This window comes from Octopus sinensis, linkage group LG4, assembly GCF_006345805.1.
Source record: "Octopus sinensis linkage group LG4, ASM634580v1, whole genome shotgun sequence".
Classification (NCBI taxonomy): Eukaryota; Metazoa; Mollusca; class Cephalopoda; order Octopoda; family Octopodidae; genus Octopus; species Octopus sinensis.
Window position 1 is genome coordinate 67324831 of NC_043000.1, and position 25417 is coordinate 67350247.

At 38.2% G+C, this 25417-nt stretch overlaps 2 protein-coding genes across 5 annotated transcripts in view; one reads left to right on the forward strand and one right to left on the reverse strand.

The window, feature by feature from the left end:
- LOC115210957 overlaps window positions 1-10896 on the reverse strand; it is a 36425-nt gene extending 25529 nt beyond the window's left edge. For both annotated transcript variants that reach the window (XM_029779762.2, XM_036502100.1), the window contains exon 1: window positions 10738-10896. In XM_029779762.2, the coding sequence (XP_029635622.1) occupies window positions 10738-10771 (34 nt within the window). In that variant the 5' untranslated portion in view covers window positions 10772-10896. The remainder of the gene's footprint in view (window positions 1-10737) is intronic.
- LOC115210815 lies at window positions 6394-25370 on the forward strand. Of its 3 annotated transcripts, none has more exons than XM_036502099.1 (2): window positions 6394-6827; window positions 23752-25366. In XM_036502099.1, the coding sequence occupies exons 1-2, from the start codon at window positions 6779-6781 to the stop codon at window positions 24159-24161; spliced, it is 459 nt and encodes a 152-aa protein (XP_036357992.1). In that variant the 5' UTR covers window positions 6394-6778; the 3' UTR covers window positions 24162-25366. The 3 variants fall into 3 exon arrangements, 2 of the variants coding, with proteins under 2 accessions (XP_036357992.1, XP_029635422.1); XR_003881448.2 differs by lacking the exon at window positions 6394-6827 and adding an exon at window positions 20513-21596 and having other exon boundaries at window positions 23752-25370; XM_029779562.2 differs by lacking the exon at window positions 6394-6827 and adding an exon at window positions 20513-21564 and having other exon boundaries at window positions 23752-25365.
- Window positions 25371-25417: the final 47 nt, after the last annotated feature.

Genomic DNA, 25417 nt, shown 5'->3' on the forward strand with positions numbered 1-25417 from the left:
GTCAGTGGCACATAAAAACACCATCCGAGCGTGGCCGTCTGCCAGCCTTGTCTGGCACCTGTGTCGGTGGCACATAAAAAACACCATCCGAGCGTGGCCGTCTGCCAGCCTCGTCTGGCACCTGTGTCGGTGGCACATAAAATCACCCACTACACTCTCGGAGTGGTTGGCGTTAGGAAGGGCATCCAGCTGTAGAAACACTGCCAGATCTGACTGGCCTGGTGCAGCCTTCGGGCTTGCCAGACCCCAGTTGAACCGTCCAACCCATGCTAGCATGGAAAGCGGACATTAAACGATGATGATGATGATGATGATGATGATGATATCCCCATACAGGCATGGCTGCGTAGTAAGAAGTTTGCTTCCCAACAACATCTTAGTTCCAGGTTCAATCCCACTGCACAGCACCTGGGCCAATCAAAGCCTTGTGAGTGGATTTGGTAGATGGAAATTCAAAGACTCCCATCAAGTATATGTGTGTGTAAGGTGTGGCTGTGTGGTAAGAAGCTTGCTTCCCAACCGCATGGTTCCAGATTCAGTCTCATTGTGTGGAACTTTGGGCAAGTGTCTCCTATAGTCTTCGGCCGACCAAAGCCTTGTGAGTGAATTTGGTAGACAGACATATATATATTTATGTGTGTGTATCTTTGTGTCTGTACTTGTCTCCACTGCTCCCCACCATCGCTTGACGACCAATGTTGGAGCATTTTCATCTTCGTAACTTAGTGGTTTGGCAAAAGGGACCAACAGAGTAAGTACTAGGCTCACAAAGAATAAGTCCTGGGGTCAATTTATTAGACTAAAACTTTTTAAGGCGATGCTCCAGCATGGCTGCAGTCAAATGACTGAAACATGTCAAAGACTAGAAGAAAAGAATGTGTGCATGCACACGTATGTGTATATATATATATATATGTATGTTTATATACATAACTATCAAACAGTGAGAATGAGTGCTCAGTGCTGCATTACTGGATAAAGATTCTTTATTTGTACATTAAGGCTATCATTGGTAGCCTATGGTATTGGTTTTGGTGATGATAATGTCTGTGACATGATGGTGAGTATTATTGGCCATTAGCCCTTTAGTATATTCAACTAGCCATATCAGGTTTGAAGATTCTACCTGTTTTATGATCAAACTGACCAGACCCAACCTCTCATACCTACCTTACAATGTCATTCTAAAAATAAACAATCATGTCACCGAAACCTCAAAGTATGAGATAATGTCTGATTAATTCGAAGCCATGTGAATAAGTAAGCATCACATCTCACAGAGCAATCTGAATGCAAAAGGGTGGCAGTGGTGGGGATGTTGTCCACATTGGTTGTTGTATTTGTTTTTGTTGATGATGGTTGTTGTATTAGCACTGATAATTTTGGTGGTTGTAAAATTTGGTTTAGACCAGTTGTCCTCATGTGGCATCCTCATGACTCCCTGTGGCCCACATAGGACTTCTGGGGGTTCATGTAAGCATAGTAGTAAATTGGGAATCCACAATGGTATTTGAAGGGTTTGCTTTAGATATATTTGTTGCAAGAAACAGCCAGGTTTCTTTCTCTAATGTTTTACATAGTTTAACATGTTTCTGGCCACAGAAACATGTTCTCTCAAAGAGTGCTATGGCAAACTTATACGAGTGAAGATGTGAAAATGGAAATTTTGAAAGAAGTATCTATAAAACTTGTTTCTAAACACTGAATGGCTATGGAGGTCCACAAAAATAAAATAGTATTTACAGGGGTCTATAGATTAAAAAAACAAAAAGAAACACTGATTTAGATAGTGAGTGAATGTGTTAGGTAGGTCAATAGATAGAAAGATAGGTAGATACTTATTGTGTCTGAAGAAAATTTACATAAACAAACACAAATGTTCACATTGAAAGATTGCATCTCACACTATATTAGTACCTATAGTAACACAAACACTTGCAAACACACATAGGTATCTATTTATTGAAATTATAGTTTTCCAAATTACTAACTACTTTAATCCTATCTAAAACACTGAGGAGTGATCTTTTATTCTTTTATCTGCACCAAATCAACCCCAGGTAGTTGGTCTCTTTTGTTAAGTCATGGGAATGTAAACACATCAACACTGGTTGTCAAGCAGTGCTGGGGTAACAAATACATAGTTCATATAAGTTCTATACCTTTTATACAACACCACCCATCTGAGGTCGATTCATTCAACTAAAATCCTTCAAAGCAGTGCCTCAGCATAGCTGCAGTCCAACGACTAAAACAAGTAAAAGGATAAATATATATATATATATATATATGTAGTTGATAGCTTCCGTTACCTAGGTGACCAAGTCAGTAGTGGGGGTGGGTGCGCTAAAAGTGTAGCTGCTAGAATAAGAATAGCCTAGGCAAAGTTCAGAGAGGTCTTACCTCTGCTGGTGACAAAGGGCCTCTCACTCAGAGTAAAAGGTAGACTGTATGATGCATGTGTATGAACAGCCATGCTACATGGTAGTGAAACATGGGCTGTGACTGCTGAGGACATGCATAAGCTCGCAAGGAATGAAGCCAGTATGCTCCGATGGATGTGTAATGTCAGTGTGCATACTCGACAAAGTGTAAGTACCTTGAGAGAAAAGCTGGACCTAAGAAGCATCAGCTGTGGTGTGCAAGAGAGACGACTGTGCTGGTATGGTCATGTGTTGAGAATGGATGAGGATAGCTGTGTGAAAAATTGCCACACCATAGCAATTGAGGGAACCTATGGAAGAGGTAGACCCAGGAAGACCTGGGATGAAGTGGTGAAGCACGACCTTCGAACTTTAGGCCTCACCAAGGAAATGACTAGTGACCGAGACTCTTGGAAATATGCTGTGCTTGAGAGGACCCAACAAGCCAAATGAGACCATAACCTCGTGGCCTATGCCAGGGGCATAACCAGCCCGTTTATGCGTACCTTTTCCTTCTTTGGACACTAAACTTTGGACACTAAACTCTGCTTGAGGCAAGTGAAATCAAACTCAAATTCGATGACTGGCATCTGTGCTAGCAGGGTGCAAAGAGCACAATACAAGTGTGATCGTTGACAGAGCGGCTAACCGGCTTCCATGCCAGTGACACATAAAAGGCATCATTCGAGTGCGATCATTACCAGCGTTACCTTACTGGCACTTGTGCCCGTGCTAGTAGGGTGCTAAGAGCACCATCCAAGCATGATCATTGCCAGAGCGGCTAACTGGCTTCCGTGCCGGTGGGACGTAAAAGGCACCATTTAAGCGTGATCGTTACCAGCATCACCTTACTGGCACCTGTGCCCGTGACATGTGTAAAAAGATTTGAGCGAGCTAGTTGCCAGAACCATTTGACTGGCCCCATGCCGGTGGCACATAAAAGCACCCACTACACTCTCGGAGTGGTTGGCATTAGGAAGGGCATCCAGCTGTAGAAACTCCACCAGATCAAGATTGGAGCCTGGTGCAGCCATCTGGTTTGCCAGCCCTCAGTCAAAATTGTCCAACCCATGCTAGCATGGAAAGCGGACGTTAAATGATGATGATGATATATATATATATATATATACATATCATCATCATCATCATCATCTTCATTGTCGTTTAACGTCCGCTTTCCATTGTGGCATGGGTTGGACAGCTTGACATGGAACTGGCTAGCAGAGAGCTGTCCAGACTCCAACTATTTATTGTGACATGATTTCTGCAGTTGGATGCCCTTCCTAGTGCCAACCACTGAACAGTGTGTAGTGGGTGCTTCTTATGTGCCACCAGGACTGGTGTGTTTACACAGCACCAGTATGGGCGCATTAACACAGGGTTTTCTATTTTTGATAGCTCTGTTCTTCTGCAACAGCTTCTGTATATCATTTTTGAAATTTGCTTAAATTTTATCTCTTTTCAGGTGTATGATGATAAAGGGTCAAGTAGAAAAAGATGAGCATTTTTGACATCTGCTTCTCTTTGTTTTTCTTACAGGGTTCCAAAACTGCCAAAGCCACTTGACATGGAGAAGATACTATAATTGAAAGAACCACACAGATATGGTTTTCACACTTCAAGGGGAAATTTGACCTCAAAGACACTCCAACTTCCAACCAGCTTATGCATTTCAATCAGTATCATTTGAATGGGCTCATCCATGAACATCCATGCCAATCCACTAGAAAATGGTTCTCATGATACCACTAACTGTCACTTTCACTAAATGGATAAGCTTCACAAATTTGGAGCATGGAGGCCACATACTCTGAATGAAAGAGACAAAGGCTAACACACCTCTATCATTACAATTTGCACCAGGCTGCTTGTAGATACAGTGATTTTTTTACTGCATCATCACCAGTGATGAAAAGTGGTATCTTTACAGTAATATGAATCAGAAGAAAGAATGGTTGTATATATATATATATATATATATATATATATATATAGAGAGAGAGAGAGAGAGAGGAGAGAGAGAGAGAAAAGTCGTCAGAGTTTTGGGAAAAAATCTTTTTATTTCTTCATTATTATTAGCACTTTCGTTTGTTTCTTGAACTTGTGGAATAAAATTTTGTGAATGTACAAACACCTTGTTCATTTATATAAAACATTTTTGGGGGGGTTTTGTTTAGAAGAAAAGAACGTTGTTTTTCTGGGGTGAGGTTCCATTGATAATAGAGAGGGATAGATAGAAATGTAGGTAGGTAGATAGGTTGACTGATTCATTGATTGATAGATAGATAGATAATAGATAGACAGACTGACATACAGACAGACAGATAGCTAGGTAGAGAGAGTTTTTTTCAAGAGGTCACCATCCTTAAACCCATTCCAATACAATGGTAAATGAGTAAATAAATAAATGAATGGTGAATAGGAAGGGGGATCCCCCTTCTCTCTCTCTCTCTCTCTCTCTCTCTACCTATCTATCTATCTGTCTACCTACCTACCTACCTACCTCTCTCCCTCCCTCCATTGTCAATGGAACCTCACCCCAAAAAACAACATTCTCTTCATCTAAACAAAACCTCCCAAAAAGAATGTTTTATATAAATGAACAAGCTGTTTGTACATTCACAAAATTTTATTTGACAAGTTCGAGAAACAAACAAAAGCACTAATAATACTGACAGAGTGTAAGTACCTTGAGAGAAAAGTTGCATCTAAGAAGCATCAGTTGTGGTGTGCAAGAGAGACGATTGCGCTGGTATGGTCATGTAGCGAGAATGGATGAAGATGGGTGTGTGAAAAAGTGCCACACCCTAGCGGTTAAGGGAACCTGTGGAAGAGGTGGACCCAGGAAGCACGACCTTTGAACATTAGGCTTCACCGAGGCAATGACTAGTGACCGAGACCTTTGGAAATATGCTGTGCGTGAGAAGACCTGGCAGGACAAGTAAGACCATAAGCCGTGGCCTTTACCAGGGATATAGCCAGCCCACTTATGTATACCTTTCTTTCTTTGGACACAAAACTCTGCTTGCGAAGACCTGTTGAGGCAAGTGAAATTGAAATTGAATTCGAAATCGAACCAAATCTGACGACTGGCACCCATGCCAACTTCCCTTCATTGGACACTAAACTCTGCTTGCGAAGACCTGTTAGGGCAAGTGAAATTGAAACTGAACCAAATTCGATAACCGGCACCCGTGCCAGTGGAGCGCTAACAGCTCCATCTGAGCGACATCACTGCCAGAGCAGCTGTCTGGCTTCCATGCCAGTGGGCACATAAAAAGCACCATTTGAGCATGATCGTTACTTGTGTCACCTTACTGGTGCATAAACAAAACATTCAAGCGAGGTCATTGCCAGTGCCGCTGGACTGACTCCTGTGCAGGTGGCAAGTAAAGAAACACCATTTTGAGCGTGGCCATAGCCAGTACCACCAGACTAGCCCTCGTGCAGGTGGCACATAAAAGCACCCACTGCACTCTTGGAGTGGTTGGTGTTAGGAAGGGCATCCAGCTGTGGAAGCTCTGCCAGATCAGATTGGATCCTGGTGCAGCCATCTGGTTCGCCAGTCTTCACTCAAATCATCCAACCCAAGTAAGCATGGAAAGCGGATGTTAAAGGATGATGATGATGATGATGATATATATATATACACACACTGTGCTTAAGGAGACCTATTGAGTCAAGTACATCACCATCAAAAAATCAAATGGAAATTGTAGTTGTGATACCTGTGCCGGTGGCACGTAAAAAGCACCATCCGAACATGGCTGATGCCAGCGCTGCCTTGACTGGCTTCCGTGCATAAAAAGCACCAACCGATCGTGGCCGTTGCCAGCCACACCTGGCACCTGTGCCGGTGGCATGTAAAAAGCACCCACTACACTTATGGAGTGGTTGGCGTTAGGAAGGGCATCCAGCTGTAGAAACACTGCTAGATCAGACTGCAGCCTGGTGCAGCCTCTTGGCTTCCCAGACCCTGGTCAGACCGTCCAACCCATGCTAGCATGGAAAACGGACGTTAAACGATGATGATGATGATGATGGATCACTCTGAGACCAGTAGAGAAGATAGTTGTTTGTGGTAGCATGCAGTACAATCAAACCTAGTTCCATGTTCATGCTAAGTGAACTTCTTAACTATATAGCAAACCAAGCATTTAATGTAACTGTTAGCTTTTTGTTGTACAACTGCCATTTTGCATTACACCTTGACACAAAACACCTTATGGCTTGTACAAAAATGTTGAAAAATTGTTTCAGATCATGCTTTTTTAAGCATAATTTCAGGGGCCATGAAAAATAGATACTATCATGTTCTGTTTTTTTAAAATGGTAGGGTGTGATCTGATAGAGAAATGGCAGCTATATTTTGTAGCTGTAACTCCATTTCAACCTTGATCATAGGTAACAGTGTATCTAGGATTACTTTATCTAATGTACTGTTTTAAAAATAGGAAAGTGTGATTTGCAAGAGAGATGGCTGTTATTTCTAGAATTTGGAGCAACTACAATGAGGTTTCCTCATTCATTTGTGAAAAGGCTTAAGCTGTAACTGCTTAATCCAGGATGGTTTGAACAAAGAAATTTTAACCGTGACAATCCTGTCTCTTTTAATAATATCTAGAACTACATTATCAAATATATTCTTTCATTGAATGTGATTCCAGGGAAATCTGGCTGTTGTGATCACTCGAAAAATCTTTCATTGGCTCAAACAGCTTAAGTTCATTATGCATGGTAAAAAGTTTTTCTTATTTTGAAGAAAAAAATGAAATTCTTGGAAAAACTCAGTCAGCAAACCATTTTTCACTTACATGTGTAGAAGATTCCAAAGCATTCCTACACATGTATGTCCCCTGCCTCAAACCAACTTTGTTGCCTCATAACTTCCAGAAAATGGATAATTTTAAATGAAATTTTCTACAAATATACTCCAGATGGTGTAGATTCTGAATACTGAAAAATTTCTGAAAACTTTACACAAGATGGCTTTCTTTACTCGTAACTTTTAGAAATATGGGCAATTTTTAAATGAAATTTTCTAATTTTCAGAATGTGTAGATTACCATTATATCGGAATTAAATTTGAAAAAAAAAAAAAAATACTGACACATGTCACATATATCTACAAAATGAAACTTGAAATTTTGGTTAAAAGTAAAGATGTAGTTGTGATTAAAAGAAAATTTTATGATTACAGATGGGCTGAGGATAATAACATGCAGTTTAATGCTGAAAAATTCCAGGCTCTGTGCTACCAGCATCCAAAACTGAATATTAAATCTACAGGGTACACCGGTCCACAGGGAATTTCAATCCCAGAGCCTAAGTCAGTGAGGGACCTGGGTATCGACATGATGTGGTGAGGAGTTTTGAAAACTTTACACAAGCCGACTTTCTTTTCTCATAACTTTCAGGAATATGGGCAATTTTTAAATAAAATTTTCTAATTTTCTGAATGTGTACATTACCATTATATCGGAATTAAATTTGAAAAAAAAAAAAAAATGGTGGGCTCATACACATACATACTGACACACGTCACATATATCTACAAAATGAAACTTGAAATTTTGAACAAAAAAATAAAATGCCATGTGTCAGTATGTGTGTGTACGTGCTCACTATTTTTCTTTAACACATCAAATTCCGGCAATGTTTCGTTGATGGTCTAAATCTTCGGCAATTTCCGTCGTAAAGAATTTTTATTTATTTACCTTTATTTTCATGTCCTGTTAAAGGCAACATTTGCTTAGAAGTCGTGTGGGGTGGAGTGAAGAGTGAAATACGCACTAGCGCGCACGCACACACACACATTGACTTTCATGTCAATGATGTGAGTGTGTGAGTAAATACAAATATATAAAGCTGAACACGCTCGCACGCACACGCAAACACACACACACATTATCTTCTACATACATACATACGTACGTACGTACATACGTGCATACATACATACATACATTGTGCAAGAGTGTATGTGTATGTGGTAGCGCGTGTCACCTTTCGCCTCCCTCACCGACTTCAACAGGATATAAAAGTGAAACTAAATTCTTTACGGAAATTGCCGAACAATCAACTGGAAAAAATGACAAGATTAAGACCATAAAGCATCACCCAAATTACGATATAATCGTAATTTACACACCCCGAAAAGTATTTGTAGAAAATTTCATTAAAGAATCCATTTTTCTGAAAGTTATGAGGAAACAAAGCCAACTTGCGTGAATTTTCCAAATCTTCTCTTCCCACCCCCAGAAAATCTTCTCACGACAAATTCCGATATAATCGGAATCTACACCATCTGAAGCGTATTTGTTGAAAATTTCATTACGAAATATCCATTTTTCTGGAAGTTATGAGGAAACAAAATCGGGGGGGGGGCGCTACACACGTATGTAGGAATTCCAGTTTCAAAATAATAGTTAGACAAAATGCTTCAACGTATTTAATTTGGAAAACAGTTTTCCTATTTTTTTCCGGTCTAGCGGGCAGCATGAAGAAGTGATATCGTTTTTGCGCGCATAAACCAATGTAAACAATATGCTTTTAGGTAACATACATATTAGATTAATTTCTCTTTTATACTATCATCAAAACAAAGAATTACTTTCATTTACTTTAACGAAACGATACATACACAATCACCAAACTTGTTATTGTTTTGGATGGAATTTAAGGCAACAAATATCTGTGTTTTAGCAAATGTTCAGCTTTCACTAGAAAAACTATGTAAAATAAAAATATACTGATCCAAAATTAATACCCACAATCAGTCACCCATATTTTACTTATCATATTGTGACGCATCGCGCATTTAAAAAATTCAAATTTAAGCACTGACTGACTAATTAATAGTTGCTAAGTTAAATAGGCACAAGTTCACAAAATTTTGTGCAAGGGCTTTAAAGATTTAAAGTACTAGTACTTTGCTTTATACATCACGGAAGTAAATTTTAGAAAAGGTGAGATTAAGTCGGAACGTAAAGGGAATAACTATATGTATAAAATTCTTTGTCTCTGTGTTTGTGTCTGTCTCATGCATTCTCAAACGGCTCCACCAAATCAAATTTTACAACTACGAGAATGTCAACATGTAATTTTTGTTTTCATTTGGATTGAAACAATATAACATTTTCTCGAAAATAATCTTTCTATAGTCAACTATAGTGACATACATTTTTATAATACGACGACAACGACGTCACAGGTTGTATATGAGAGTGTATGTCTGTCTGTGAGTGTGTGTGTTTGCGCATTCGTTGCGTACGAGATAGTCCTTTCTATTGCGCGTTCGTTGCGTACGAGATAGTCCTTTCCACTGGAGGCACAAGGCCTCAAATGTTGGGGAAGGGATTAAGTCGATTACATCGACTCCCGTGCGTAACTAGTACTTATTTAATCGACCCCGAAAGGATGAAAGGCAAAGTCGACCTCGGCGGAATTTGAACTCAGAACGTAACGGCAGACGAAATACGGCTACGCATTTCGCTCGGCGTGCTAACGTTTCTAAGGACATTTTACACGACGACACATCTCTATCATTCTCTCTTCATTTAGTCAACTGTCCTGTCTAGCGTTTACCGTTGTAACAATGCCTGGTGCCAAAAAAGGTAAATATTTCGTACCTCGGTGTGAAATATTTTCCCCCAGTTTTATTCGAGTGCATTTAACATATCTGATCTCCAAACCCGCCTCAAGCCACTTTGTTCCAGAAAAGAAAGTGAGGGGAGAGGTAAAAAAATGTTCTCACAGAGAAATATCGGCGGGTCTTTTACCGCAAATAGCTGTCACGTAGTACTAGGGCGTGCTAGAAATAGCAGCCAAATCTTTTCTTTTTCTAGGGAAAGGAGTTGTTTACGCATGATTTCGATGTGACATTCGTTGAAGGTATGTGAAATAACCAGGAAAAGAAAAACAAAAACCCGCGAAACAAAACCCCTCCCCCTCCCCCTTTCTTTTCCAGAAAAAAGTGGCTTGCGGCAGATTTAAGATGTCAAATGCGTTGGATACACTCGAAAAAACACGTGGAAAAAAATTATTTCCCACCGAGGTACGAACGGGTCCTTTACGAAATATTTACCCCCGAGTGAAACCCAATTCTTCTGTCTGTCATAAGTATATACAGGGTTGCTTAGATCCTGTTTAAATAGTAGAACAGTCATACTTGATAGTTCTTTGATAATAAATTTCAGAAAATGAATTATTCACGGGATCCAAACTACATTGTTACGACGATAGTAGCCATTTACAATAAATCATTTTCCTTTTATGAAATAACAACAAACAATTTCAAACACATTAACTTTACCGTAAATTGGGGTCTGAAAATTAGCTTCTGCCATGTTGCTGTAGTAATGCCTATCGGTGTAAACGTAAAAAAAATCCCAGGGAAAATAATATCAATTTTTCCGACTGCGTCACTTTATGTTAAGTTTATGATTGCTATAGATACCAACTTCAACATATATCTTAGGAAATTATATAATCTTAAGAATTTATGTAATCACTTGACTATTAGATATTTATCTATGCAAAAGTGACTCCCAAATAGAAACGTTTGATTTTTTTGTCAAGTTTTCGCGGCTAACTTCAGCCAAAATCCAAATGTTTTTGTCAAGCTATATCAGAACATATACGCGCAAACACACACACGCACGCACACACACACACACACACACACACACACACACACATACATACATACACCATATCTTCATCATGGCTCGGTTTCGCAAACGAAGACCAGGAAGGCTGTCCACGTTGCGTGCATGTACGCTCATGACTGACAAGTCCGATATAGGAAAGGCAGGTCAGTGAGCAGTGTACACAGACGAAGGTAACATCCGGTGTGGTGTCAGAGGTGGCTCGCGCCTTCCTCCTGCGTCTCTTGTCTTTAAGCGCGTCTCTTCTTTGTTCCTCAAACTTGCTGACTGCGTTGAAGATCGTGTGGCGCCAGACATCACGGTCCGCAGCCAGGTCTGACCAGCATTGGTGGTTAATATGACGAGCTGTGAGAGACTTCTTGGGGCAGTTTTTGTAGCGCTTCCTCGGAGCTCCTCTCACTCTGTGGCTGGTGGAGAGTTCGCCAAACAGGGTAATCTTAGGAAGGCGATGGTTCTCCATTCTGGAGACATGCCCTGCCCATCGGAGGTGGAACTTCAGTAGCATGGCTTCAATGCTGGGTATCTCGGCCCGCTCCAAGACTTCAATGTTTGTGACGAAGTCACACCCGTGTATGTTGAGGATGGTGCGGAGACATCATTGGTGGAAGCGCTCGAGGAGACGGATGTGACTGCGGTAAGTGATCCAGGTCTCTGAGCCACAGAGAAGATTGGTGAGAACCACGGCCTTGTAGACACTGATCTTTGTTTTGTTCTTCAGGTTATTATTGTGCCAAACACGTTTGTACAATCTGCCAAAGGACCTGCCTTAGAGAGTCTTTTTTAATTTCTTTGTCGATCCTTGCATCGAATGAGATGATGCAGCCCAGGTATGTATACTGCTGAGTTGATTTCAGTTCGGTACTGCAGATAGTGATGTGGAGTGGGCTGTAATCCTCTTGGGGTGTAGGTTAGTGAAGTACTTCCGTCTTCTTGAGGCTGACCTCCAGGCCAAAGAGCCGCGAGGCGTCGGCAAAGCAGGACGTGATGCGCTGCAGAGCTCGCTCTGTGTGGGCGACAAGGACATCGTCGTCTGCGAAGAGAAGGTCTCGGATCAGCCTCTCCTGGGTTTTGGTGTGGACTTCGAGGCGCCGTAGATTGAAGAGGCTGCCATCCAGACGATACCTAACATACACCCCATCCTCATCCTCCATATCTTCAGTTGCATGCTTGATCATCATGCTGAAGAGAGCCAGTGCCAGGACACAACCCTGCTTCACGCCGTTGGAGATGGAGAAAGGCTCCGACAGGTCACCATTGAGTCTGATCTGACCACACTGATTCTCGTGCAGCTGGATCACCATATGTAGAAACTTGGTGGGACAGCCAAGTCGTTCCAGGATGAGCTATAGTCCTGTCCTGCTCACTGTGTCAAATGCCTTTGTGAGGTCGACAAAAATAGCATAGAGTCCCCTGTTTTGTTCTCGGCACTCCTGGAGTTGGCGAAGGACGAACACCATATCTGTTGTCTCTGAAGCCACACTGGCTCACGGGGAGGTTTTCTTCAGCGATGGTTGGTACTAGCCTATTGAGCAGGATCTTGGCAAGTACTTTGCCGGCAATGGAGAGTAGGGTGTTTCCCCGGTAGTTGGAGCAGTCAGACTTTTCACCCTTGTTCTTGTACAGGGTTATGATGACGGCGTCATGAAGATCCTGTGGCAGAGTAAACATACATACATACATACATATTTCGTTTACAAAAATCCAGTGGCTACATGCTAGGGTTTGCAACTGCTAGAGATGCCAATGTAATCCATAATTTTTTTGTGTATAACTTGAAGATTTATGTTAAAAGTGTTGACAATGCCAAAAAGAAAAAGAAGAAAAAGAAAAACAGGGTTAATAACGACTGTTTCTGGTGACATGACTAGAATTTGGCCAAAAGTAGTGTTCGTATTTGATTGCTGAACTTGGACAATCAATCACCCAAACTCAAAACATGTACATCGACGGTTTCTCTATCTTTCCTGTTCCACACAAAGAACACTACAAAAAACTAGGTATTGATGAAAATATATCATAGGAAGGTGCTGTGAATTAAGAGTGACCCGGGAATATTACTCGAGAATTAGAGAAAAAAGACAACCTTACGACACGACAATATCCCTCAAAGTATTTGAAGTACCAGTGCTAATACTAATATTTCGGATGCTTGAGTCAGATGAGGACCGTGGGGTGGGGTGGGGTAAGGGGAACGTGTCCCTCTGAAAAAAAGAAGTACGCTCTTCTAAGTAATGTTACTACGCCCTTTTCTCCAGGAATTGTATTCCCTTCGAAAAATTCCTGGGACCGGCCCTGTGAGTAGTCTTTAGAGGAAATTCATTCTGTAGACATTAAACTCTGAAAGATCCTGACATCGACAGAAAACATTCACAGAAACCATGATTTCAGTAGGCTCTACATAAAAAGAGATGAAAGAGTTAGAGGCTTGATATTAGTACAGACAAATTTCATATGTCATATAGTATCACTCAGACAGCATCTGCTAAACAACAGTAGCAATAGTAAATATATAAACCTAATACTGATATACAAAGAGAATACCATCCCACAAGTTGACAGTGAGCTCTATTAAAACAACTGGACTTGCATAACTCAGAGAAAATCTGGATGTGAAACACTCAACCTACAAAAAAAAAAAAAAAAGAATGTATAAGTATGTTTCCCGAAGACTCGAACATGACACTAATACCGACATGAGTGGTGTAATTAATAGGGAAGCAAGGAGAGCGACCACTCCACGCCGAATACATTTTAAAAAATTGGTGCCTTTTATAAAAAAAAAATATATCAACGAGTTAAAAATTATTTGGCATGTGTCATGGCGCCTTTTTTATGCGCTCGCTCCCCCTAACTTTAGAACCTGGCTACGCACCCCACTGCGGACCGGAGACTGCTACATCACATTTTGAAGACTATGCGTTTACGATCCAATAAGAGGAAGCTGCTAAAAATATTTAACGAACAAAAGGGACAGTGAAGTCTTTGGAGCCCGAAGATGCAACCGAAAACGTCGATTTGTCATATCTTTGTAGACATAACACATGTAAGGGGTAGCAGCTCACAAATATCATCAAGGTATTATCACTCAATGCGAGGCGACATGGCGAAAATGACTGTCCTGAGATAAATATAGAGAATCCCCCAGTTATTGAGTACATGCATAAACATCAACACAAGGAATGTTGGCGGAACATTCTAATAAAAAATTCTACAAAGTAGAATTGTAGGCGTAGGAGTGGCTGTGTGGTAAGTAGCTTGTTTACGAACCACATAGTTCCGGGTTCATCCACACTGTGTGGCACCTTGGGCAAGTGTCTTCTACTATAGCCTCGGGTCGACCAAAGCCTTGTGAGTGCATTTGGTAGACGGAAACTGAAAGAAGCCTGTCGTATATATGTATATATATATGTGTCTGTGTTTGTCCCCGCAACATCGCTTGACAACCGATGGTGGTGTGTTTACGTCACCGTAACCTAGTGGTTCGGCAATAGAATAAGTACTATGCTTACGAAGAATAAGTCGTGGGGTCGATTTGCTCGACTAAAGGCGATGCTCCAGCATGGCCGCAGTCAAATGACTGAAACAAGTAAAAGAGTAAAGTGCAAACAAAAGAGGTCGAATATCGTTGTTTGGAACAGGCAAGGAAAGTACCTACCGGCATAGAGATCAGCTACCCATCTGATGCTATAACAACTATCACATTTATATCAATATAATTGTTGCTCTTGGTTTTGTTAGAAAATGCCTAAGAGACAGTTAGAACAAGTTAGGGTTTCCAAAAAGAAAGAAAAAAAAAGAAGAAAAAAGTGAAACAGCCAACGCGCACATTTACAAATACAATCTTAAGCGTAGCAGTAAAAATATGCAAAACTTTTCGCAAGTTCAACATATAACAACGATGGAGCTTTGTATTTTTGGTCAGAAACCACCTTCTTCCCGATAGGAAAACTACAAATAATTAAAAATAGAAGAGTGCATGCATCCATTCATGCATGCATGTAGCCAGCTCTTATACTCAGGCTAAAGATTTTCTTTTGTACCTGTTATCACTGTATAACACAATCTTATAATAATTCTGCTTGTTACTTGGCTCGTCGGTAACGCTTTCACGTGATTAGAGAAGGAAAGGGTGACCGAACAGAGGGAGACATAAAAAGCGGGAGAGAGACACGCCCAAGACGTGAGGTAGAGGGAATGTAATATTACATGGTTAAAAAAGTTAGTTGAAGGTAGTGACATAGAGGAGCAGAGTTGAAAATATAATGTTAACATAAGGGTGATATTGTGATGATGAGGTTAAAGGCAGTGAGCAGGGTGAGAGAGAGAGAGATGATGATGATGATGATGATGATGATGATGATGGTGGTGGTGGTAGGTGGCGCTGGTGAGTGAATAGTGAAAAGTGTATTTTTTTTATAATTGAACTAATTCTTTTATATCACCTATCACTTAACGCATGCACATAAGTGCAATTCCGTGAAATATTCACGTTTATTTACGTGGCAGATATGCGCAATATAAGTAAAGGTTGTATCATATGTACGGCGATATTTTTTTGCTTATGGGAAAAATAGAAAAATAAGAGTTATTTTATGAGTGCTGTGTATTAAATCTATAAAACTGCATAAAGTGTGTATGTAAAGTGCATTAACTTATCATCGTATTCCAATTTCTTTCAGTTATCAATCAGTAGCAGATGAGCGACTATCTTTCCATACAGACTACGCTTTCAGGATTTTTGGATAACGTTTTCAGACATAACCCAATGGGTTTACCATTAATTCCCGTGAAATATTCACGGGTCCCGCTACTTATCATTATTATTATTATTATTATTATTATTATTATTATTATTATTATTATTATTATTATTATTATTATTCAGTAGTATATTTTTTATATCGTGCTTTCACTTCACTACCGAGTGCAGCTCTGTGTGCCTTGGGTATGTGCTTAAGTCGATTACATCGACCCCAGTGCGTAACTGGTACTTAATTTATCGACCCCGAAAGGATGAAAGGCAAAGTCGACCTCGGCGGAATTTGAACTCACAACGTCTGCGTTACGTTGTGAGTTCAAATTCCGCCGAGGTCGACTTTGCCTTTCATCCTTTCGGGGTCGATAAATTAAGTACCAGTTACGCACTGGGGTCGATGTAATCGACTTAATACCTATGTCTGTCCTTGTTTGTCCCCTCTGTGTTTAGCCCCTTGTGGGTAATAAAGAAATAGGTATGTGCTGTGATTTGTTGTGATGTTCTGATGGTTATTGTATGGAAAGTGTTCTGTGTAGGATGTGTGCAGTGCCTAGCAGTGCAATTTTCTGTATGTTATATGTGTTTGTAAGTCCTGGTGTTTTTATTATGTATTTGTCTGAATATTTTTTTATCATGCCTAATGCACCTACTATGATAGAAATTGTTTCTGTTTTTAGATTCCACATTCTGGTTACCTCTATTTCCAGGTCTTTGTATTTTGAAAGTTTCTCCATTTCTTTTAGAGAAACGTTGTCATCTGCCGGTATTGATACATCAATTAGAAAGCATTTTTTTCCTTCATGATCTCTGACAACTATATCTGGTCTGTTTGCCTTAATTTCTCTATCTGTGTGTATCGGCATATCTCAGAGTATGGTTGCTTTCTCGTTTTCTGTGACCTTTTCTGGTGTGTGCCTATACCATCTTTTTTCTGTTGTTATTCCATAATGTTGACACAGCTTCCAGTGTATATAGGTTCCAACTCTGTCATGTCTGTGAATATATTCCTTCTTAGCCAGGACTGGGCAGTCAGAGATAATATGATTTATTGTTTCTTGTCCATCTCCACATGTTCTGCAGTTACTTGTTATATTTCTTTTCATTACATGTTTTTGGTAATTTCTGGTGGGGAGGCTTTGGTCTTGTGCTGCAATTAAATATCCCTCTGTCTCTGCTTTGAATCCTGAGCTTCTCAACCATTGCTGGGATTTTTTCTTTGTCTATTTCTTTTGCATTTAGTTTAGTCCAGTATTTACCATGAAGGGGCTTTTCTTGCCATCGTTTTATCATGGTTCTTTGCTGTTCTAGTTTTAGTTTGGATTTCATTTGTTTTATAGCTTTTGTTGTTTCTTCTTCTTCTTCTTCTTCTTCTTCTTCTTCTTCTTCTTCTTCTTCTTCTTCTTCTTCATATTTATTAGGTGGTATGATTTCTTGTTTGTATTTGTCAGCTTTCTTAAATACTGAGAACAGTTTTTTGTTTTGCTCGTGTTTTGCCGCTATTTGTATCAGTTTTCCTTCCTTCTGAAGTAGATATTTTTGCAGGTGGTTATTTTATAGTAGTTTTCTAGCTGTATAAGGCCTCTACCACCTTCTATACGTTGTATATATAGTCTTTCTATGTCAGATTTTGGGTGATGCATCCTAGATCCTGTCATTATTTCTCTTGTTTTCCTATCTATTTTGGTCAGTTCATTTAGTGTCCAGTTAAGGATATTGTAGCTGTAACTTATAACTGGGACAGCTAAAGTGTTAATACCTATTATATTGTTTTTAGCATTCAGCTCTGTTTTTAGTATTGATCTAACTCGTCTATAATATTCTTTTTTTATTTTCTCTTTCATTTGTGTGTGTTGTGTCTTATCTAGTTCATGGATTCCTAAGTATTTGTAAGTTTGGCTTTGGTCTAATTCTTTTATTTCATTGGTTTTATCTAGTGTGATGTTGCTACTCTTAACTAGTTTTCCTCTTTTCATGGTTACTTTGGCGCATTTTTCTAATCCAAATTTCATATCTATTTCTTTGGTAAATCCATGAACTGTCTTTAATAGTGTTTCCAGCTGTTTGTCATTTGCAACGTATAGTTTTAGGTCATCCATATATAAAAGGTGGCTGATCGTTTTACCGTTATTATTATTATTATTATTATTATTATTATTATTATTATTATTATTATTGTAAGTGTTATTGACTACTTGTTTTTATCTAGAAATCAAAGGAAATGACTACTATTCCCTTCAGACTTTGCCTTTGTGATTTCGACATCAATTATTTGAAACTGACCTATTTTCCACAGCATTTCAGCGATAAGTTGCCGAAGCAGAAATATCGTTATAGCAAATATTCTGCTCAATACCACAGATTTGCTTGTCAGTTGCTTGAGCTTAATCACTTGAGCATGTCCTTTAGGGGCCGACAATAAGTGCACTTCTGATAATAGGCAGGAGTACGGGAAGCATCGTAGCTATGTATTGAGAGGGTTTCGTTGGGGCTTGAATAAATATCTATCATAAGAAAAGCAAAGTTTGAAGGAAATATTCACCATTTTTCATGCTTTCGAATAATAGGAACAAACAGTTGCTACCTAAAGACAAAAATCGTGTTACACAGTGTTACCAGAAGTGCAGAGGGTAACAATAGATTTTCATAAAAGCTTTAAAGTGCTGTGATTCAACAAGAATCTCCAAATACAGTCGATTAGTGGTTAAACGAAAATTTACAAAATATTCCAGGAATAGTCTATTTGAAGTTCTAGCACACAATGACATACATTTGGAACACATTCACACAGACACATATAAACAGAAATAAAACATACGCTTGTCTTCTAAAGTAATATGCATTCGCGCAACAATCACCACTGGTCTTCTATCTTTCAACTTTTATCTTTTACTTGTTTCAGTAATTAGACTGCGGCCATACTGATGCACTGCCTTGAAGTATTTAAGCCGAACGAATCGACTCTAGTAGTTATTCATTTGTAAGCCTGGTACTTATTCTATCGGTTTCTTTTACCGAACCGCAAAGTTACAGAGGCATATTAGCACACCAACGTCAATTGTTAATCAGTGGTAGGGGATAGACACATACACACCCAATACCCCACATATACATACGACGTGCTTCTTTCAGTTTCCATGTACCAAATCCACTCGCAGCGCTTTGGACAACCCGAGGCTATAGTTGAAGACACTTGCTCAAGGTGCCTCGCAGTGGGACCGAGCCCAGAACCATGTGGTTGGGAAACAAACTTCTTTCCACACAGCTACGATTAACTGTCTCGTTTTGGTTTAATATTTCTTGATAAGCAGTATCCTTCATATCCCGACAAACACAGAGCATAACATTTTCGGGTGAAGTCCTGATTTAGGGATGAATTCTTTTACATTGGATATGACTATAGAGAATCAACTTTTCATCACTTGTGTGGATTCTACTCAAGAAAGGTTCGGTGGCAAGACTACTCATCAATGATGAGCAGAGGGCAATTCATAGATTAAGTTGAGAAGTAATTAGATGATGAGGAACCCACTGACCAAGTTTAGGCACTTTTCTTAGTTCTTGAAGGTATTTTATGATTTAAGTGTGACTTAAATTGAATTGCTTTGCTAACTCTCGTGTAGCTTCCTTTGAACTTTCTTCAATTGAGTGTTTAAGAAACTCAATATTGACAGAACTTGGCCGTCCCTGCGTGAAATGTATTTCCCGAGCGAAACTGATCAAACCATCGCTGGCTTGTCCAGACACTTAAAGCTTCATTTCCATAGACAAAACGAATATTTCTTGCCGCTTCTGTTGCATATGAGTCTGATATAAACTCATTTTATACGGATAAAATCGATACGAAGAATTTAGCCACTGTGGTAGAAATTAATCTACAGAGAAAGAATAAAAACATTAGAATGTAAAAATTAATGCTTATTTTATCGTAAGTATTCAATAGGTATCCTCAAATTGGTCGTGTCAAAAATGCGCGGAGGCTTTTTTTAAACCAATGTGTGTGCGTGTGTGTGTGTGTGTGTGTGCGTGCGTGCGTGTGTGTGTGTGTATTAGAAAAGTATTGTATTTCAATTTTCCCTTTTACTCAGCTTGTAGAATAATTGAAATCAAATTGTTATTACTGGCTATAAAAGAGAATTCATATTAAATTCAGTCTTATTTTAAAATCCAAATGCAAGCGCATGTGTGTGTATGAACGTGTGTGTGTGTGAGCGTGTATGTGTGTGTGAGAGAGAGAGCGCGTGCGTGTGTGTATGTAAATAAATGAATATATATATATATATCTAATAGACACAATACATCTTTTTTGTGCTACTGATAGTTTCATATGTTGAGAAATACCTAAAACATATATTCATCAGGCACAAACCATATATCTTAATGAACTAAAAATTGAATGAGAAAAGAAACATGAAAAGTTGAGAAGGTAGCATATAGAAAACGTGGAAGATTAAAAACAGAAAAACGAAAAAGTAAAAAAAGGTAAAACTTTTTGTGGTTCTTCTCTCATTCAATTTTTAGTTCATTGACGTTTGTGCCTGATGAATATGTTTGAGGTATTTCTCAACATATGTTCTCAAAATATGTGCTATTAGTAGCTCATAAAAACATGTATCGTATCTATTAAATAATATCTCTCACCAGATGGAGTACTTTTTTGTTGATCTTACTATCACGGAATAGTATATTTTATATATATATACACACCCCACACACATACACATGCATACATGAGAGAGAGAGAGAGAGTTGATCAGTTGTTTGTTGTTTAGCATCAAATTTACGCCGATCAAGACTTATGACCAAAAGTATTCAAGTTGTGATCATCTACTCCTTCTTTTCTCAGCAATAGCATATCAAAAACTACATTATACATAGTTTGATTTTTAAGACTGTAAGGTGTATAGTTTGAAGATTTGGCCGTTACTACTAGAAGCATATATGACCTCGTAGTAAGTTCTACTTTGGTTTGTGAGGAACCAGTTGTCATTGAAAGAGACTACTGAATACGGGGAGAGTGAGGCGGAAATGAGAACCATCTTTGTCTGAATAAATGATTATGTAGTCAGGACTTTTATTAAAGGCATTCCGTCCATATTCAAGCTGCCTTTTGTCTGTCTAGGTAATGTTTTGTCGAAGATTTAGGAAATAAGTCATCTCGTCTTTTCTTTGGGAATTATATGTTACCAGGCTTCGATTATAAAAGCAGTATTTGAGTCAGTCCCAAAGATAGCGATATTGCTCGATGGGGTGTTAAATATACAAGACGTTGTTGAACTTACTTCGTTGTCTGCCATGTGTCGGAATTGCTTAGTAAAATAAAAAATAGGGAAATATTTTTTGCATTCAGAGGTCTGTATTGTACTCCTTCTCTATTGAGTACGCTTAATACGCTTCCTCAGTCAACAAATGATGAGGAATCTTTCGCTATTCTGTCTTGTTTTCTTAATAGAAATTTATGTATGCCGTGATTCAAACTTAATTTTGAATTCATTACCGAGCACTTGCAATGGAAAATGCTTCATTTAGATAAGTTAAGACAACTATTGAGAAGCACACGTTTCTCACTTCTACACACATATATATAGACACATGCGCATGCATACAGAAGCACAGTTAGTGTAATTTTGATCGCAACAGTTATACTTCTGTTTCACTTTTCAGATGTTCACCATGACAATAGTTGGTGGAAGAGCTGGACATATTTTATCGTATTACGGTGAGTAGGAAGGAGGAGGAGGAAGATAAATGGTAAGCTCATTGTTTGTGTGGTTTACTTTTTTAAAGCAAACATCCCTTAAAGAAACTAGAAATTCTCTTGGCTGTTTGAGTTTTAGGGCAAGAACTATTATTCATCTTACGGTTGATAATAAACATATTTGCATTGTCGTTGTCAAAAAAAAAAAATATATATATTTCTGTACTGCTCCCCAAATATTTACCAACAATAGAAAATCGAAAACTAATTTGGAATATAATTTTACGTTTCAAAAAATATGTAGCATACTTTAATCTATCAATTTTTGAAGTTCAATTTTAAATTTTAGCTTGTAATAAACCTCGTTTATTTAAATGTATTTTTAGTTTTACTTCAAATACTTTATTTTCACTTTTAATTCTAATACTTCATATCACGAGGTGAAGGTTTTCTGATTACCTTCCTTCTGGGATATCTTTATTAATTTTATCTTTTATTAATATTAATGTATACATTGGTTGTAAAAAAATATTTTAAAGAGGTTATGTTTTATGAGAAGTGTAGTGTAATAGTTAATCATATATCATTCACTGACTGTTCACCATATGTGTTAGGTTGCATGTGTACATAATGATCACTCTATCGTTATATTTACAAATGTACATCCAATAAATTATGGAACAACGTTCAATGAACATAACAGTTAGGAATCTTTTTGCACATAATTTATTGGATAATATTATTAAAGTAGAGCAAGGAGTTAAATCATGGCAAGTGATTAATGAACATTGCTGGATACTACATGTTAACGTTGGTACCTTTTTTCGAGACATGTTATGTAAGAAAACTGAAAGTGGGGGGAAAGTAACATAGATTCCCTTAGACGGCCTAGCGGATCACTGGCCTATGGTCGAATTTTTTATAGCTGTAAGTCAGCTTCTAGAATCTTCGGTCGAACTGTTTGGATGAAAAACTCGCTGTGTTATTTTGAGGCTTTGCTGTGTCCTTTAACCCCAAAGGAAGTCTAACTCCTCCGCAATTGTCGACTGTTTATAACTACCTGTTTTGAGCTTTCAACAATAAGACAAGAAAATTTCATAAGATATCAGCATCCAGAAATTTTTAAAATATAAAATATATGGAGAGTTAGGGCTTCGAACGAACAAACGACACGAGAGTGAACGTACATAGTAAACAAACGACGAAGATAGACATTAAGGGCTGAATTGTAATGGGTAACGCATGGGAGAAATTTTGAAAGGATATAGAATAAATAGAAGAGAAAAAAAATAGAAGAAAAGAAAAAATATCGAGGGCGAGAGAAATTACGTCCAGCTGGCTGGACGTCCAATCCCAAAAGAGACAGAAAGATAGGGAAAATGGCTTGTAGTCATGTGTGATCAACAGGCAGAGGGGAAGGGGGACAAGAGAGAGAAGAAAGGAAAGAAGCGAAGGGCGTGAGGAGAAGGGAGAAGCAAAGAAAGATAGACGGAGACAACAAAGAAGGAGGTAAGAAAAAGAATTATAGAGGGATAGAGAGAAAGAAAGAAAATAGACAGAGAATAGAATGCGGAGTCTCAGAAATTATATATAAAAGTAAAAACTTACTGTTGACAGAGGCTGCATGGCGTTCAATTATAAATAACTAAAAACACACATTAAGTGCAGGTCATCACAAGCGAGCGAAAAATACGTAAATATATAGAGATAAGTACAGGACAAAATACCAAAGGAAGTTTAATTCCTCCTCAGTTGTTGACTGTTTATTACTACATACATACATACATACATACATGTATATATATATATATATATATATATATGTATATATATATATGTATATATATATATATATATATATATATATATATATATATATATATATTAAGGTATGTAGAAAAATACAACATGGACAAGAACGTATAACTCTTAGAAGACGATACAATAAACACGGACAGGACATTCGAAACCCTCAGTCTTCAGTCAAGAACCGGATCATCGTAGTAATTTCGGCTGATTATGTATATATATATATGTATGTATGTATATATATATATATATATATATATATATATAAAGGGTGTTTCAAAAAATTTGATATTTCGCAATATTTTGCCAGTTCTTGTTCAAATGACTTCAAATTTTAACAGCATGTGTAAAAACAGGTCAGAATTCTATATTTAATGTTCGATATGTTTATCTTTTCAGGTATAGAAATGGCATTCACTGGAATAGAGAAGGCCTTTTGTGTGTTGGAGTATGCTCAAATACAGTCGAACAAGACTGTGCAGTGTGCATTTGTGAGAAAGTTCTCTAAAAAGTCATCAACGCCAATGCAGATTTGGACATTGCACAAAAATTTCAGAGAGGAAGGCTATCTGTGCAGGGCAAAAGGATTTGGACAACCACTAACATCGGAAGAGACGGTCGAGCGGGTTCGCCAAAACCTCTTGCGAAGCCCTAAGAAGTCCATAAGATCAAGTCTGGAAACACAGATTCCTCCACCGACAGTTTGGTGCATCCTGAGGAAACGCTTGCTAATGAAACCTTACAAGTTGCAGCTTGTTCAGGCCATAACAGCAGATGACAAGCGAATGCACAAACATGGGGCTATGTGAAGGGTCTGGTCCCCACCTCTTCCTGCAAACCTAGAGGAACTCGAGCAGAATATCACTACCGCACTGGAGACTGTTACACAAGACATGCTGCAGCGTGTTTGGGAGGAGCTACACTACCGACTTGATGTGTGCTGTGTCTCAGGTAGTGCGCATATTGAACATTTGTGAAATCGTTCATGGAATCCACATACCTTTGAATTTCTCATTCAAATTTGGAGGGATAAATCTTATGTTGCTCAACATTAAGCCTGTTTAGTTTCATTTGCTTTGATTATGTTATTTCTATGATATTTACATTTCAAATGATATCAAATGAAACATCCTGTGTGTGTATATATATATATATATATATATATATATATATTATATATATATATATATATACGAGTAAGCACATAAATACAAAACAAAATGGAAAAACTAGTACTCGAAGACCGAAGGTAGAGTAATGTGATTTACTATTAAAGCTGCAAAAGCATCACAAAAACTGCTACTCAGAGTTTCTCGTTTGTCGGGTTATTCTTGATCACAACTGCCAGATGAACGGGAACGTGAAACTCTGAGTAGCAGACTGAAACAAGTAAAATAATGAAAGAAGATATATATATATATATATATATTATAAAATGGAATATGTACTTTAAAAGAATGTGTAAAACAAGTTAAGCGAATCCTAATTTAAAGTAAACTATTTTATATTTTTTAGCTATATCTTATATTTTATATTTTTTCATATTCAATATCTTATTTTCATATTTTAAATGTATATTCTTATCTATATATCTATATTATTCTTATTTCTGCATCATTATATGTTATTTTAGCAATTTCAAATATGATTCTGATAACGTGGGTGTGTGCAGAATAATTTACACGAATAAGTTCTATCATTCGTGTTTTGTTAAATGCATATTCGTTTTTAGTTTTGAGATATGAATGAAAGAATATATTGAAACAAAAACATGTATTTAATGTACATAATGGTGTAATTGTGAAACTGTTATTAGAATAAGAAATGAGTAAAACTGTTTCTAATATTGAGTAATATTAGAACAAACATTTCAGTTTGTTCTTTTATAACTTTGTTTTTACATTATATATATTTTGTCTTTCAATTATTTCAGGTATTAGACTGCGGCCATTCTGGAACACCACTTGACGGGATTTTTTCGATTAATCCCTTCAAACACAAAGACACAAACACATACATACACGCGCAGGCGTGGCTGTGTGGTAAGGAGCTTGTTTTCCAACCA